At 38.4% G+C, this 15,257-nt stretch overlaps 1 protein-coding gene across 2 annotated transcripts; it reads right to left on the bottom strand.

The window, feature by feature from the left end:
* Nucleotides 1-328: 328 nt before the first annotated feature.
* On the bottom strand, nt 329-14,612 carry LOC119500178 (interleukin-1 receptor type 2). 2 transcript variants are annotated; one of them, XM_037789775.1, is made up of 10 exons: nt 14,389-14,612; nt 10,347-10,460; nt 8,360-8,630; nt 7,097-7,271; nt 6,080-6,257; nt 4,933-5,028; nt 4,773-4,838; nt 4,542-4,677; nt 3,065-3,210; nt 329-2,003 (listed from the first exon to the last, which is right to left on the bottom strand). In XM_037789775.1, exons 1-10 carry the CDS (start codon nt 14,594-14,596, stop codon nt 1,858-1,860), a joined length of 1,536 nt encoding a protein of 511 aa, XP_037645703.1. In that variant the 5' UTR covers nt 14,597-14,612; the 3' UTR covers nt 329-1,857. The 2 variants fall into 2 exon arrangements, with proteins under 2 accessions (XP_037645703.1, XP_037645704.1); XM_037789776.1 differs by having other exon boundaries at nt 10,347-10,440; nt 14,389-14,515.
* Between the last annotated feature and the right edge of the window lie 645 nt (nt 14,613-15,257).

Here is a 15,257-nt window from a genome sequence, read left to right as displayed (position 1 = left end):
GACGATACCATTTATCCCACTCTGTTCTGTCAGATTCATCCTCTCCAGAACTGATTAATCCCAGCTTGATGAGTGCAGCTATCCTCCATACTCGTGGTTAATGTTGTCATTGGAGGCTCCATTTAAAACAGTCATGTTGAGACCTCTTGTGGCTACACAGGGAAGCAACTTAAGATCAAAATACTTGCAATAAACTTATCCAACCTATCATTAACCAAACTTTAAAAAAAACACCTTTAACTTCCTATAAAATCAATACCAATGTAAGTTATCGCCGCTTTTACCACAAAACTATGTATTATATAACACTTACTCAAGTAGCTTCTAGTTTAAAGTTGTGTCTCTTTATTAATATTTCCGATATATAAGTCATTGTACATTTATTCTACCGTGCTTCAGAGGACAATATTGTACTTTTTACTCCCAACACATAATGTCTTGTATGCAACAAGCACTGAAAATGATGCATTGTTAGATTTTAGAATATCCACCAGAACATCAACACCATTGAATACCTAATAATGAAGTAATGCAGCACTTATTTTAAAGGATTATAACATTGTAAATGCTAGCCTATATTCAATCAAACCTACACATCAACACTGAGTATTTTCTCACTCCACTTTCTTTTATTATAGTCAGATTTACCATGTAAATGTGCAAATGGACTGAACACGTTTCTACTGTACAAGATGCTTCCCTGAGAACATTTATTACATTTAGAAAAAAGCACACACATATACAGTATATATACAGCTTATGACATACACTCATTGGCCACTTTATTGGGTACACCTGCAAAATCTAAGTGACACTGTCAGAGAGATATTCATTACAAATAGCTATATGTTTATTATTGAGGTTGTAGTTTGCGGTGGTGTTTAACTGGGCTACATTAGTCCTGTTTTCATTCAGTTGTCAAGTGAATTTTAAACAAACTTTTGAAATGTCGCAAAAAAGAAATGTGAATTAGGTGCATTTAATAACCTAGGCTATGCAAAGCATAGTTTGGGCAGAAGTTGGCGTTATAGGCAACACATGGCTGTAATCTGCCTGTAAACAGACGTAAACATCTAATGCTCATCTAACCATCTACGAGAGAAAAATGGAGAGATGTCTTCAGGGTTTTGTTCTTTCTTGTCAGCTAGTATTGATCATGTTTTTGCTGCCCGGAGACAAAGACGGTATAAATATATATCTGGGAAGACGCTGACAGCAGAAACGGCCGATCACTTATGAGTTAAATGTTTGCTACGTCAGAATTTATTCGGCATATCCCATTTAGCGCATCCACTCTTTTTCGACAAAGATAGAAAATAACCTCATAGGAGCAATTGAGGCATTTTGCCGTTTCTAATGCGATACCTCAAAATGCACATAAAAATAAGTTTATGTAAACGGCTAGTGAACTGTTTGTAATAGTCCCCTCCTGTTTGTGAATGGGTTGGCCAAATATAAAAAATACCCTCTCTGACAGTGACTCAAGTGGCCGCTGAGTTCATATTTTTGACGGAGCGTTTGAATGACAAAACAAAAAAATGAAATGACTTCACATTGAATTGTATGTTGTGCATTTGCAGAATACTTCTGCCACGACAATACGAGATAGATGTACGAAAGAAAACTTCTGCAATAGCTGCAACAATATAAATAAACCAAATGCCACATTAACACGTACATTGATAAGTAACAAAGCAGCTACTGATTTAAAAACACAGAATCCCTGTAAAAGGAGTGTTGGACACTAAATCTGACGCGGTGGCGGTGTCACTGCACGACATCACGTGTATGAAAGACTAGTTTGATGTAACAGCAAACACATTAAAGAAGGTCTTTGTTTATGGAGGTGTGAGTGTGTTAGAAGGTGCTGTTCTGCCGGGCCAGGATGTAATCCATCTTGTTTTTCCTTTTAGGTTTGAAGAGGACATAGAGGAAGATGGAAACCACAGTCAGGAAGCAGGACACGGCCACCGCAGCTACCATCAGCCATGTGAATGTGGAGTCTGTGGAGAGATGGACAGAGGTCAGTGAATGTTTTCATGTAGAGGCTTCTGGTTGTCTTCATTATTGGAGGTATTAGAACTTGGATTGGCTGTTGGTTATATTGGTTTTGATACCATGTGCTGAGTATAAGTCAGATTTGGAGTCAGATGTCTGCGGTTAGTTCACGTCTTTAACAGGTGGAAACCTCCGGGTCTGAGAAGTGAAGCCACTGCTGAAGTGCCTTAATCCTGCATTCTCTCTATCAGCCAGCAGGGGGCGACTCCTCTGGTTGCACAAAGAAGTCTGATTGTATAGAAGTCTCTGAGAAAATGAGTCTACTTCTCTCTTGATTTATTACCTCAGTAAACATTGTAAACATGAGTTTATGGTCTCAATCGCTAGTTTCAAGTCTTCTTCAATACAGCATGATGTTCATTTAGTAAATTATGGTCCCATTTAGAGTCAGATAGACCATAAAGCAGAGGATGCTTTAGGGCGGGGCTACCTGGTGATTGACAGGTCGCTACCACGGTGTTGTCCGGTCTGGAAGTAGTCTGTGTTTTCATCTTAGAGCTTTAACCCTTTCACAGTGCGTTTTCACTTCTTCAAAGTTAATTATGACATTGTTGGTCGCCTAAAAATGTCTTATTCAGCGTTCGGTTGTACTTAGCTCCACCCTCTGGTGTCACTTCTGGTTGCAAAAAAACAAGATATCGACGGCCAAAAACTAAGGTGGCGACGTCGTCTCTAACGCCATCCAACTAAACTCCTGTTTCCAGGATAATTAAGATGCTCGCTTGCACTTCAGCTCATAAACTTTGTCTTTACCCGCTGCCGTTTTCTCGCCAGTACCGATCAGTACTGAGCATGAGCAACTCTCAACAGAGATGGGAAGGACGTGAGATGTCTCATTCTTTCGCTACTTCTATCATCAGCTCCGGAAAAAAAAAAAGTGTATTTAATTGTTTTTGTACCACTTGCCCAATCGGACAAGTGAGTTGCCTCACCCAGTTGCCTCGGACAACGGGCAATCCTTAGTGAGTTAGAGTTAAATTTGTCAGTTGTTAAACACACAACTCACCCTCTAGTTGAAGCTGTGCGACCACTTCCTGTCTCCCTCCTCGGTTCTGGGCGACACACTTCAGCTCCGTCTTCATGTCTTCGTCTGTCATCTCTACGATAACTAGACTCAACTCAATCTGGCAGCCGTCAGACACCCTGGTTACCCTGGAAGCATTGAGACAGACACATATGTTTACATGGTATGACTGAGATGGGTTACTAGGCAAGATGTTTATGTCATAATACTCCTATATTAGCATAGCAGCTTTAAGCAGCTTTAATCAATCAATCACAATTAGGTCTGCACAATATATTGTTTCAGCATCGACATTGCGTGCATGTGCAATAGGTGCATCGCAAGACGTGCGATGTCAGGGTAGGCAAATTAACTCAAACACATCATGCTACAACTTTTTTGCAAGGAAAACTAGCCTGAAACATACAAATGAGAAAGGAACAGGAGAAAACACCGAAAAGGACGATCATCTGGTTGCAAAAAAATTGTTGTATGGAAATATTTCGGCCACAGAAAGGATGATAAAGACCAAAAACATGTACTTTGTTGTCATCTGGTGAAAATTCCTTTATTTTTTCATATTGCAATATATATAATTTTTTCCGATATCGTACGGCCCTAATTAAAATCAAGATAGTACATTCCAAAGCGGTAGCAAATAAACAGGTAGTATCACTTTTAATAGAGAATTTGTGTTTAGTATTTTTCTAACTATATTTACACTGGAAAAATTCTACTTCAAAATTTTCAGTATGAATTTTAAAATGACAAAAATGTTGAAGTCTTCAAATTTGATTGTGGTTTTCAAACTAATCTAAAGTCATCTAGTTATCTTTCTCTGTCACATAGGGGCTCCAAAGTGAATTATTTCCAAATTGGAAAGTAGTCTGGAGTTTGTTGAAACATAATGCTTTACACTTGTTAAGTTTAAGGTTAGTTTAAAGGGTTAGTTTGGAAACATCAACATCAGTGTACGCTATAGTTAGAATATTTTCACGGCTTCACAGCCCTTTCTGACGGGGAACTGAAGCCGTTATATCCATCTATGCTCCCTTCAAAGCCACCAGACTCCATTGACAAAAACAGTAATTTTGCCTTTAAGTTTGTTTGTGTTATCGTATGACTTCTGAACTAACCCTTTAAAACACCAAAGTCACACAATAACACAAACAAACTAACCGAAGGAGGCAGCGGTAGACCAGCAACTCCTGTGTTCTGAGAGGTAAAATTACTGTTTTTGTCAAAGGAGTCTGGGCTTTCCTGTCGGAAAGGGACGGCGAGGTAAAGTGGTGAAAATATTCTAAATATAGCGTACACCTAAACTGATATTGATTTTTTTTAGGTGTCTAAAATATGTTTTGCTGCTGCCCACATTAAGTTCTCATTGACTTTCTCCTTTTCCTAACCAGTTCAGACCTGTTTTGACCTCAGGTTTTAGTACTGATAGGATATATCTACCAAAAAACGAATCAGCAATTACCTCCTTCCGCCTTGCAGAGCCCGTCCATCAAGGTACGATGACTCCACTGATTGGTCATTGACCAGCCATGTGACCGCAGTGGAATCCGACATTTGACATTCAGTGAGCACCTTGCAGGACATCTCCAATCCTGAACCTAAATAAAGTCAGAAGTGAATCAATATTAGACCGAAATATTCAATATTAATAAAGCATTTTTATATATTAGCACTAATAATTTTTATCACTCACCATGAAGACTTTCAAAAACGATTCCATTCAGTGGCGAGACGATCACAGGCGGTTGAATTACTGGAGCTAAGACAGAAGGAAACACATTAAATCAGTATAGCATCAATTTTAATGTTGTTCTTCAAAGTAAAATAATAATAACTCAAATAAATCAACTCACAGAGAACAGAGTTGTAGCTGCTGCTGCTCAGCCCGGGGTTAGAGGTCATGGAGAGGTCAGGCACAGTGGTGGTGCTGGTGATTACAGGGTCTAGACCTGCACACAAATTTAGACAAACAACTCTTAAAATGACAGCAACACTTATTACTTATTTCACACAGTGCTTTTGTGAACTTTTTTTTGTTGTGTGTTAGATTGTGTGCTCCCTGTGGCTAAGCTAAGTTGGTGTGTTGCACCTATTAAGCCAGTAGAGGGCAGGGCATGCTTATCATTTATGGTGTTATTGCCAGGAAGTAAACTAATGACAATTGATTAATGGATATGATTATTACTCATGAGCCTATAATTACAGTAACATTTGGTGACATATAACTTATGTATTCTTTTTAAGTTTAATCATTTGTAGTTGTATTTGTAGGATTCTTTAAAATCACACATTTGTTATCTGCTCTAAATGTACCTTAAAGGGAGATTTGTCAAGTATTTAATACTCTTATCAACATGGGAGTGGACAAATATGCTGTTTTATGCAAATCTATGTATATATGTATTAATAGAAGTCAATTAATTTCACAAAACAATGACAGATATTGTCCAGAAACCCTCACAGGTACTGCATTTAGCATAAAACAATATGCTCCAATCATAACATGTCAAACTGCAGCCCAACAGGCAACAACAGCTGTCAGTGTGTCAGTGTGCTGACTTGACTATGACTTGCCCCAAACTGCATGTGATTATCATAAAGTGGGCATGTCTGTAAAGGGGAGACTCGTGGGTACCCATAGAACCCATTTACATTCACTGATCTGGAGGTCAGAGGTCAAGGGACCCCTTTGAAAATGGCAGTTTTTCCTCGCCAAAATTTAAGTTTGGAGCGTTATTTAACCTCCTTCATGACAAGCTAGTCTGACATGGTTGGTACCGATGGATTCTTTAGGTTTTTCTAGTTTCATATGACACCAGGATCTTCCCTCTAGCTTTAAAACTGAGCCCAAATGGTCAACCCTCATTTATATAGAGCATTCATGATAAGGTTTCAAAATAAATAAATAAAATAAATGTTTCAGATAACTCTGATGTAGTCTACACTCGTCAGCAAACTGTTCATTAAAGAAATGATGTATGTCTTCTTGACGTCACCCACCTTCCACACTGAGCACGACTGTTCTGCTGACTTTGTACTGCTGGTTGTTGAGGAGCGCTCTGAGCTGGCAGGTGTAGGCACCTGCATGGGATCGCCTCACCGCAGGAATTACTAGTCTACCTCTCTCCTGGAGGAAGGAGCCTGCTCTGCCTCGCCGAGGGTCAGCGGGGCCGGAGTCCTGACAGGAAGAAAGCAACATACTGTGTCACTAACAGGGAACGAGCAAGGCACACTGGAAGAGTTTCCTTTCATGAAATGGTTCAAAATATTACAATGTAAAGTCCTCAAACATCTGTGATTCTGAGCAACAAGAATGCAATTGACTTCACTTTACAAAGTGTCAACGCTGCAATAACTCTACATCTTAATACGTATTTTTTGTAACACTGTCCTCACCCCAAAAAAATATTAAAAACACTCATACAATTTTGTCAACTAATCAATTAGTTGATTCAATTTCTCCACAAAGAAACGCACAAAAGCACCACTTTAAATCTGTTTTTCAGAGATGTGCTCATAAGTTTCTTAGAAATAATAATAATTCATTACGAGAAAAAAAAAGCATTAAAAACAAGTAATCAATTAAAGACACCTTAGTCAACTCAGACCAAACCGACCCATTAGTTGACTAATCAACTAAGGCTTTTGGTCTATTATTAATTCATGATTTATTAAAGCATTCCTTATTATTTCTAAAAGTCTTTATTTTCTTAAATCAAGTGGAAAAAGTTTTTAAAATGAGTGTCAATATCTTTAAAAAAGATAAGAAACCATTGGTGAACTAAATTATGATTTCAGAAAATCCTTAAAACAAGTTGATTTGTATTGAAAACTGGTTAAAACAAGTGAACAGTAAAAAATAAAATTAGTTTTTGTAACAAGGTTTAGATTCAAAACACACAAAATTAAATTGTGTAAAGGGCAGAAAGTTAATTTAAAATATTGAAGTCAACTGACTAACCATTTGAACTATTGGAGCTGATCAGCAGCCAGTATACGTCGTGTGTTTCCTCTCACCTTGTGCCACTTTATCAGTCTGTCTGTGCTGTTGAAGTCACTCAGAGATGGACATGAGAGCCTCAGATATTCTCCCACTACGACTTGGATCGGGTAGGACAGCTTCTCCATGTCAACAGAACTGGACTCGTACACACGTAGCGTGATGTTCCCAGTTACACAGTAGCTTTCGTTTCTGGAGAATAAAAGTGAGGATAAAAACTTTAAATCACGGGGAGGAAGAAGGCGTAGCAAGTAAAGAAATCATTCTTAAACTAAATGGTTCAAATTGAATCTTCATGATGGTATTTGCTGCCTGTAAATGCTGTTTTGCAGCCCACTCTTACAGCACCATAACCTCTAAAGAGGGAGGCAAGAGCAAGGATACCTTATGGAAGATTAAGAGTGAGTCACAAAAGAGATGTTTGGTGCATTTTGAGGATAATTGGCACGGGACTAGTATTACCTGTGACCTCTAGTAATTTGTAATAATTGCAGAAGTCGTCTGTGATCTTAATGCCGTACGAATCTGCCATGTCCCTAATTTGTCAAGCAAAAATTCCACCGCAAATTACCTACCATATTTCACCAAACACAGAGGTCATGTGATAAAGTTAGTCCTGTGCGAATTGGCATCTCGGTTATTTGGGGTTGTTTTTCTATTTATAAATTAAAGTTTTGACAGCATTTTGGGTGCAAAATCAATCAATCAATCCCAGCGAGTAATTTCACTATCACAGCAGCCTAGCAAAAAGACACATATATAATATATATGTTATATATAAAAGTATTCAATATACAAAATTAAGCAATATAAAATGAGAGGAGTAACTATATATGTAGATATAATATCAAATATAAATATAATATAGTATAATATGTTTTTAAATAATCAGATTTTACACGGAGCCTTCACATCGTATACGGGGGATAATGTCAGTTAATTTGAGTAAAATATGGATTTAACTTATCCCGTGTGAATGCGCCGCACAAAACACAGATGTGGGGAGGTCATCACTAAATCACATGAGGTCACCAGGTAATACTAGTCTCGTGCGAATTAGACTTTACAAAATACAAATGGTATGAAAAAAGCTATTTTATTTACTAGAATACTTATTTATTGAGTCGACACAAAAACCTCCAGTTATGAAAATATATTGTCTTGTCACTTATTGGTTGTTAGACTGTAAACTTTTTTTCAAGTCTCTATTTCCAAATGAAGTTCAGTAGAGCATAAAGAAAAGGGCAATGCAGGTTAAATAATAAATATATGAGTCTTACCTGTAAGTGCAGGTATATTCCCCTGAGTCTCTAGCCAGAGCTGGGAGGAACCACAACTGATTGTTACGCTGCTGAACGCGACCCTCGCCCTGATAGGTCGCCGCCACCGCCGCACCTTCTGTCCCATTCTCCTTGGTGATGAGGTACTTCGCTGTTTGGGGGGCGATGTTGCGCACTTCAAGGACTCTCTCAAACATTGGGAAGGAGAGGATTATGGCCTCGCCCTCCACTCTTACTATCGTCACCTCTGTAGCACCTTGGTGGCAACCGTCTGCAGAGGAAAACATGTTTATTACGGTTGCAGCAACATTTTTGCTAATACATTAGTTTAATTCTTTGAATACTGAATGTTGTCTGAAATAGGGATGTTCCCACCGACTTATTTCTCCGACGTTTAAAGGGACTACTTCTAACTTTCTGAAATGCTTGTTAACAGCAACACCTGTGGCCGTTAAGTCAACGAAATTCAGCGTCGGGCTCGCGCTTGCTCGCTCTAAATAGACATGAACGAGCATCACTCAAAACAGTGAGGTGACACACGTAAGCTAAAAGCACAATATCACTCTATATTTCAGCTGCTTGGCATTAATGTTAGCTGACCAGACGAAGGTCTCTCCATGAATCAATGCTGATCCTAGTGTCGGCTTTTCCTGCAGCGGGGCTGAACCAGCGGGGCTCCGCAGCGAGTAACGTTGTTCTCTCCGACCGCAGCCAGAGGGAACAGGGAAGACACCAGCACCGGTCGGAGACGATAACGTTTCTCTCTGCGGAGCCCCGTCACTTCACAAGACACGGGAAACCTCTGTTGGTCTGGAGGAGCTGCAGCAGTTATTTCTGCACAAACGTCCACTGTACATTCACTAGATATTCTCAGAGCTACTAACTCTTCTGCAGTGTGGAGTGAGCGCGCGTTCACGTCTAGAGGTGGAGCGAGAACGCGAGAATGCGTGCCGTGTATGAGTGAAGGCAGGCAGGCAGCGGAGCAGCGACTCCGGCCACACGCGAGCGCATGGGATCCTGACCCTACCCCTACAAACAGTCCCTTTAAACGGACTAGTCGACTAGTTTAAAGTAGAAAAACATTCTGTATAAAGGCTATTTTGAATCGTTAATCACATTTTTCAATAACCAAATCGTATTTCCTCACGTACCCGGTGTGTGGTGTAATATTTGAAGAAACGCCAGCAGGTACTGAAGTCTAAGAGGGACTCATGGTTTGGCATCACTTATAGGCTACCATTAGTATCTGAGTGTGCGCGTTTTACTACCTTTCACCTTCTCTTCCCCTCTATCTCTCTCAAACACACATGTGGAAAAAAAGATAGTTGTAATCATTTCCAAAACATGTTTTTGTCTAACGAAATACTCTGCTTCCATATTTGTTGCCATTTAGCCTTTCAAAAACGACTTTTTCACTGCGGTCAAAAACCTACCTTTACCTTCCCTCTCGCACCTGATTTAACGGAGCGGTCTAGTATAACGGTACCATAAATTACATTTATACAACCACAGCAACACAAAATCATACTTTCCCCATTTTTTTAAGGGTGATAAAACGTCATAAAATATGATGACAGACATTCAAAACTTCATTCGAAAACCTCAATTGAAGACATTTGATAGAGCCCAAATGCTGGAAGCGAGTCGGCGGCTCTTCACAGCAACAGCCGAGACAGCATATGTCAATATGTAATCTAAATATGTACATTCATAAAATAATAAGTTTAACTGACTAGTATTTCTGGTGCCGACTAGCAAGTGTAGCAACGTTACAGTCTGATAACTCCATGTTTTATAAGCAATAATGCACTTTTTGGAGGAAGCACCATTCTGCTTCATAGCATTCTTCATTGTTTTCTTTACCGGGATTATCTCGGAGAGTATTATTTAGCCTATACATAATTATGCCTATATATATATATATATATATATATAGTTGTGTATAATATACAATATGTGCAGCAACATAGAAATACAGGATGCTCACCTTCCATAAGTAGAGGATGTAGTGTGGGACTTCCATAAACGCATTCGATGAAGACCGCAGCAAACAGCAATACCAAACGGACCATGATGGCAGTCTGCAGGGACGCAAACAAATCTGAAATAAATGACTTGTTCAGTTGCTTTCAGCCTGTTGGTGAAGAGTGTTGGGTTTTATACTAGTAAGTAAAAGCTAACCAGAGGAATAACAATCACAGAAAGGAGGAAAACCAACAAAATATTGACGCTCCTTGAGGCTAATGGAAATATATTAACAAAGTCATTTCTGGTACTGAGATTTTACGGATGTTGTTTCCTCAAGCAGCTTAGAGCTTTAATGACATCTAGCTTCAATTTAAACTCTTTTTATATCTTTGTAAAACTCTTGTGACATCACAAGAGTCGTCATCAAAACACAGACACTCCCGGTTCATCACGCCCCCCCACGCTCAGCAGCCACATTTACACACTGACTCCATGAGTCACCTTAAATGGTTAAAGGCCACTGATATCAGAGGTCAGCAAATTTAAATAAGTATCAATAAGGAGAGAATAAAAGATATTTATTTCAAATAATTATGTATGATTAAAAGTATAGGCTTGTTTTTTTTCTGCTGTTTAAACAAACCATTAACGGATTAATTAAACCTGAATAATAAATTAGAATGGTTGTCTAGTGTTAGTCAACGTATTACAGAACTATCTATTAAATTTAGGAGAGATAGTTTAACATTTTTGGTTTTGGGGCTATAATCATTTATTATATTATTATATATATATAATTATTATTATATTACATTATAATAATTTTAATTAGTTTATTAGGTATGAGCATTATCTGATCTAATCAATCTAGTACGGTCTATTATGTTTAATTTATCATATTTAATTTATTACACATAATGGTAAATATTATATATATTATTCCTAACCTATTATATATTGCATCACATCTTAATTAAATTTATTACACGGCTTTGTTGAATACTCGATTCTGATTGGTCAATCATGGCTTTCTACGGTCGTTGCTATGTATAACAGATGGTTGCTATGGCCGTAGTCATGATGTCGGACTCTGGCGGATTGTTTTTGTGTCAAATTATTGATTTCTTAAGTGAGTAGTCGTGTAATAAGCGGGATAATGTACAGCGAGCCGGTCATGACTGGCTCGCTGTACATCATCCCTTACATATTATATATATACTATATAATCTTAATTTAATACATTCCATACTGTATACAAAATTAATTTCTACTCCACATTATTGTGTTTTATTCTTTCTCAGTTTTAGTTGGGCTTTGCCAGACAGGTAGTAGGTCAACTCTCGGGTTCGTGCTGAGAATCTTTCGCCGCAGAGTTAAATCATCATTTCCATAGAAAGTTTCACTTCTGCTTCTGTTTCCTCTCCCTGATTACTACGGGATCGTTTGACATCAGGGAACACTTTCTCACAGTCATAAATCGTTTCCCCAATAATATCGTTGGACCGGTGATGTCATCGGAGGGCAATCCTATTCATAAAAATCTGTGGGAGTGTCTTTGTTGTCAATGGTTGTGTGTACACGCGTGAGTCACACTAAACATTGTGTGGGATTACATGGAACCTTGGGTAATATCAATTAAAAAAAAATATATCCTTCAATCAGTCATATCTTACTGTTTGACATTACATCATACGCATATAATACTGTATGAAGGAGTTTCTGTCTCATAACAGAGAGATAATGAGTCAGTTTCAGCTGTCGTCATTGCAGTACTTCGGCTGCCTTTGCATTAACTATGAACCTTATATTGTGTTTTTATGATATAAAATAGATGTAAACAATACATGATTATTTACATGATGAATTATGTCTTGCATATTTATTTATTTCAACACAGTGACCCGCTAGCTGCACATTATCCCGCTTATTACACGGCTACTTTCTTAAGAAATCAATAATATTACACAGAAACGGTCCGCCTGAGTCCGACATCAGAACTGCGCCCATAGCAACCGTCTGTTATACGTGGCAACGGTCTGTTATACGTAGCAACCATCTGTTATACGTAGCAACAGTCTGTTATACGTGGCAACGGTCTGTTATACGTAGCAACAGTCTGTTATACGTAGCAACCGTCTGTTATTCGTAGCAACAGTCTGTTATACGTAGCAACGGTCTGTTATACGTAGCAACCGTCTGTTATTCGTAGCAACAGTCTGTTATACGTAGTAACGGTCTGTTATACGTAGAAACGGTCCGTTATACGTAGCAACCGTCTGTTATACATAGCAACAGTCTGTTATACGTAGCAACGGTCTGTTATACGTAGCAACCGTCTGTTATTCGTAGCAACAGTCTGTTATACGTAGCAACGGTCTGTTATACGTAGAAACGGTCCGTTATACGTAGCAACAGTCTGTTATACGTAGAAACGGTCCGTTATACGTAGCAACGGTCTGTTATACATAGCAACCGTCTGTTATACGTAGCAACCATCTGTTATACGTAGCAACGGTCTGTTATACGTAGCAACGGTCTGTTATACGTAGCAACGGTCTGTTATACGTAGCAACCGTCTGTTATACGTAGAAATGGTCTGTTATACCTAGTAACCGTCTGTTATACCTAGCAACCGTCTGTTATACGTAGCAACAGTCTGTTATATGTAGCAACCGTCTGTTATACGTAGCAACCGTCTCTTATACGTCGCAACAGTCTGTTATATGTAGCAACCGTCTGTTATATGTAGCAACCGTCTCTTATACGTAGCAACAGTCTGTTATACGTAGCAACAGTCTGTTATACTTAGCAACGGTCTGTTATACGTAGCAACGGTCTGTTATACGTAGCAACGGTCTGTTAGTTTGTTTTACGTAGCAGCGGTCTGTTATACGTAGCAACGGTCTGTTACATGTAGCAACCGTCTGTTATAAGTAGCAACAGTCTGTTATACGTAGCAACAGTCTGTTATATGTAGCAACGGTCTGCTATAAAGAAATAACAGACCGTAGATCGTCGTGGTTGACCAATCAGAAAGCAAATATTCAACAAAGCCGTGCAATAAATGGAATTATTGTCTAATTTTAGACGACACATACGTACTTAAATATTTTCTATAAAGTACATTCACTTTGTCAAAAGTTTATACACAGATTATTTTAACATTTCTGGTTAAATCTCAAGGGAAATTCATAGACTATATAATACAGTCTATGCTCAAACTAGAAAAAAAGAAGCAGTAGTGCAAAATAGATAATAAAAAGTAGAAATACTACGATGTAAAAAGAATGCATTAAAAGTATGTATAAAAATATAGATATCTATAAATATATCAAATATTTATTATTAAGTATTTATTATATATTATATTATTTAGTATTGTATATTTATTATTTATTTATTATATATTTTGTATATAAACTGCATACAGTATAGTACATACAAGTAATACTAATTAATATACTGTATTAACATTTAACACTATTTAACATATAAACAAATACACGTATACATTCAATATATGGACATGCAAATATACCATTTATTTATTACGCATGGGACGAAATGAGAAATTCATGTCACAATTATCCTGGCCAAAATAAATGCGATTCACGGTATCATCTCGATAATCATCAAAATATGCTTAAAACTCTTAAAATACTACTTCTATTATCACTTTACCTTACATTTAGTTAAGAAACTAATATTTTATATTGCATTAAAGATATGAAACACATCTTTTTCAAGGAAAAACAAACTAACAATCTTAAATAAGGTCTAATAATGATAAGGTCCTCCTGTATAAATAAAATACAAATAATGTGAGTCTGTCCTTTCTTACATGATAATTCCTGTATTTTTTAAATCAGACTCTATTTTTCACGTCTCTAACATTATAGCGAGCTAAACAGTAAAGTCACTCGTGATGATATTCACAATTATCCTGATAATAGAAATTCCCCACAATCAACTTATTGTGAGTGGATTTTACTGTGATCCGCAAAAAAATCCATTATCATCCCATCCCTAACACCAACAGCGGTAGTCTACGGTATACTCACGGCGTACAGGTGAGTGCGGCGTCCACAGCAGCGTGACGAGTGATGAAGCAGACGTGGTGACAGCGTGGACTAAGTAGCTCCTCGTGGTCAGTTTTTGTGCTCTCAGGGGGAACCTGGCCTCTCTTATTTCAAGGTTCCCACCCCCCTGAGATGGAAATTTCTCAGGTTTCCCAATGTAACGCAGTGTACTGTACAGCTCACCGCTCATATCTGCTGACACACACACGCACAGCAGTATATACACACACACTGACTCACTCACGCACACACTATATAGTGTGAGAAAAGAGCTGTGGTTATTTCCTGCAGGTTCATTCTGAAGAAGACAAAAAAAAAGGCAGTAGTGATCTTGATTTAGTGTTTGTGACTGTTGTGGCTTTTCCTCTGGCATCATCTGCCTCTTGCGTCAGTGGTGGACATCTATATGTTTGTTTTAGCACAAGAACACACACACACACACACTCATTTCGGTCATTTTTATCCTTCATAGTTTTAGACACACCAACCTGACATCAAACAACTAGCGGCGAGGAAGTCCACCAGTTGCGCCGCCTCACGTCGCCTTTGTCTTGGCCAAAAAGTAGCACTCGAACACACCACAAAGACTACAGCCGACGGCCGACTGCAACAGACGTTCTGCGTCTGCGTGAGAGGAAATAACTCTCCACACCAGCAGGCGGCGGTAGTTTGTATTCAAGAAGGGGAAACAGGAAGAGCGAGGCCGTTGTCGGTGAAACAAAGTGGCGTTTGGTTCAGTCACACCAAACAGGTCCATTATGAGAGCCAATCTGCACCGCCCAACATCTACAAATATTTGTTAATCAACCACCCGAACCCTGCCCGACTCGCAAACCAACAACTTTATGTAT

This window comes from Sebastes umbrosus, chromosome 13, assembly GCF_015220745.1.
Source record: "Sebastes umbrosus isolate fSebUmb1 chromosome 13, fSebUmb1.pri, whole genome shotgun sequence".
Taxonomy (NCBI): Eukaryota; Metazoa; Chordata; class Actinopteri; order Perciformes; family Sebastidae; genus Sebastes; species Sebastes umbrosus.
This window is presented reverse-complemented; position numbering and strand designations above follow the sequence as displayed.

Bases quoted from the DNA above. Each gene is read 5' to 3' on its own strand.
- LOC119500178 (XM_037789775.1), bottom strand. From the start codon at position 14,596: ATGAGCGGTGAGCTGTACAGTACACTGCGTTACATTGGGAAACCTGAG. The intron at 4,839-4,932 runs GTGAGTTGATTT...CTTCTGTCTTAG, and splicing joins CAGCTACAACTCTGTTCTCT to CTCCAGTAATTCAACCGCCT. The intron at 4,678-4,772 runs GTGAGTGATAAA...GACTTTATTTAG, and splicing joins CGTTTTTGAAAGTCTTCATG to GTTCAGGATTGGAGATGTCC.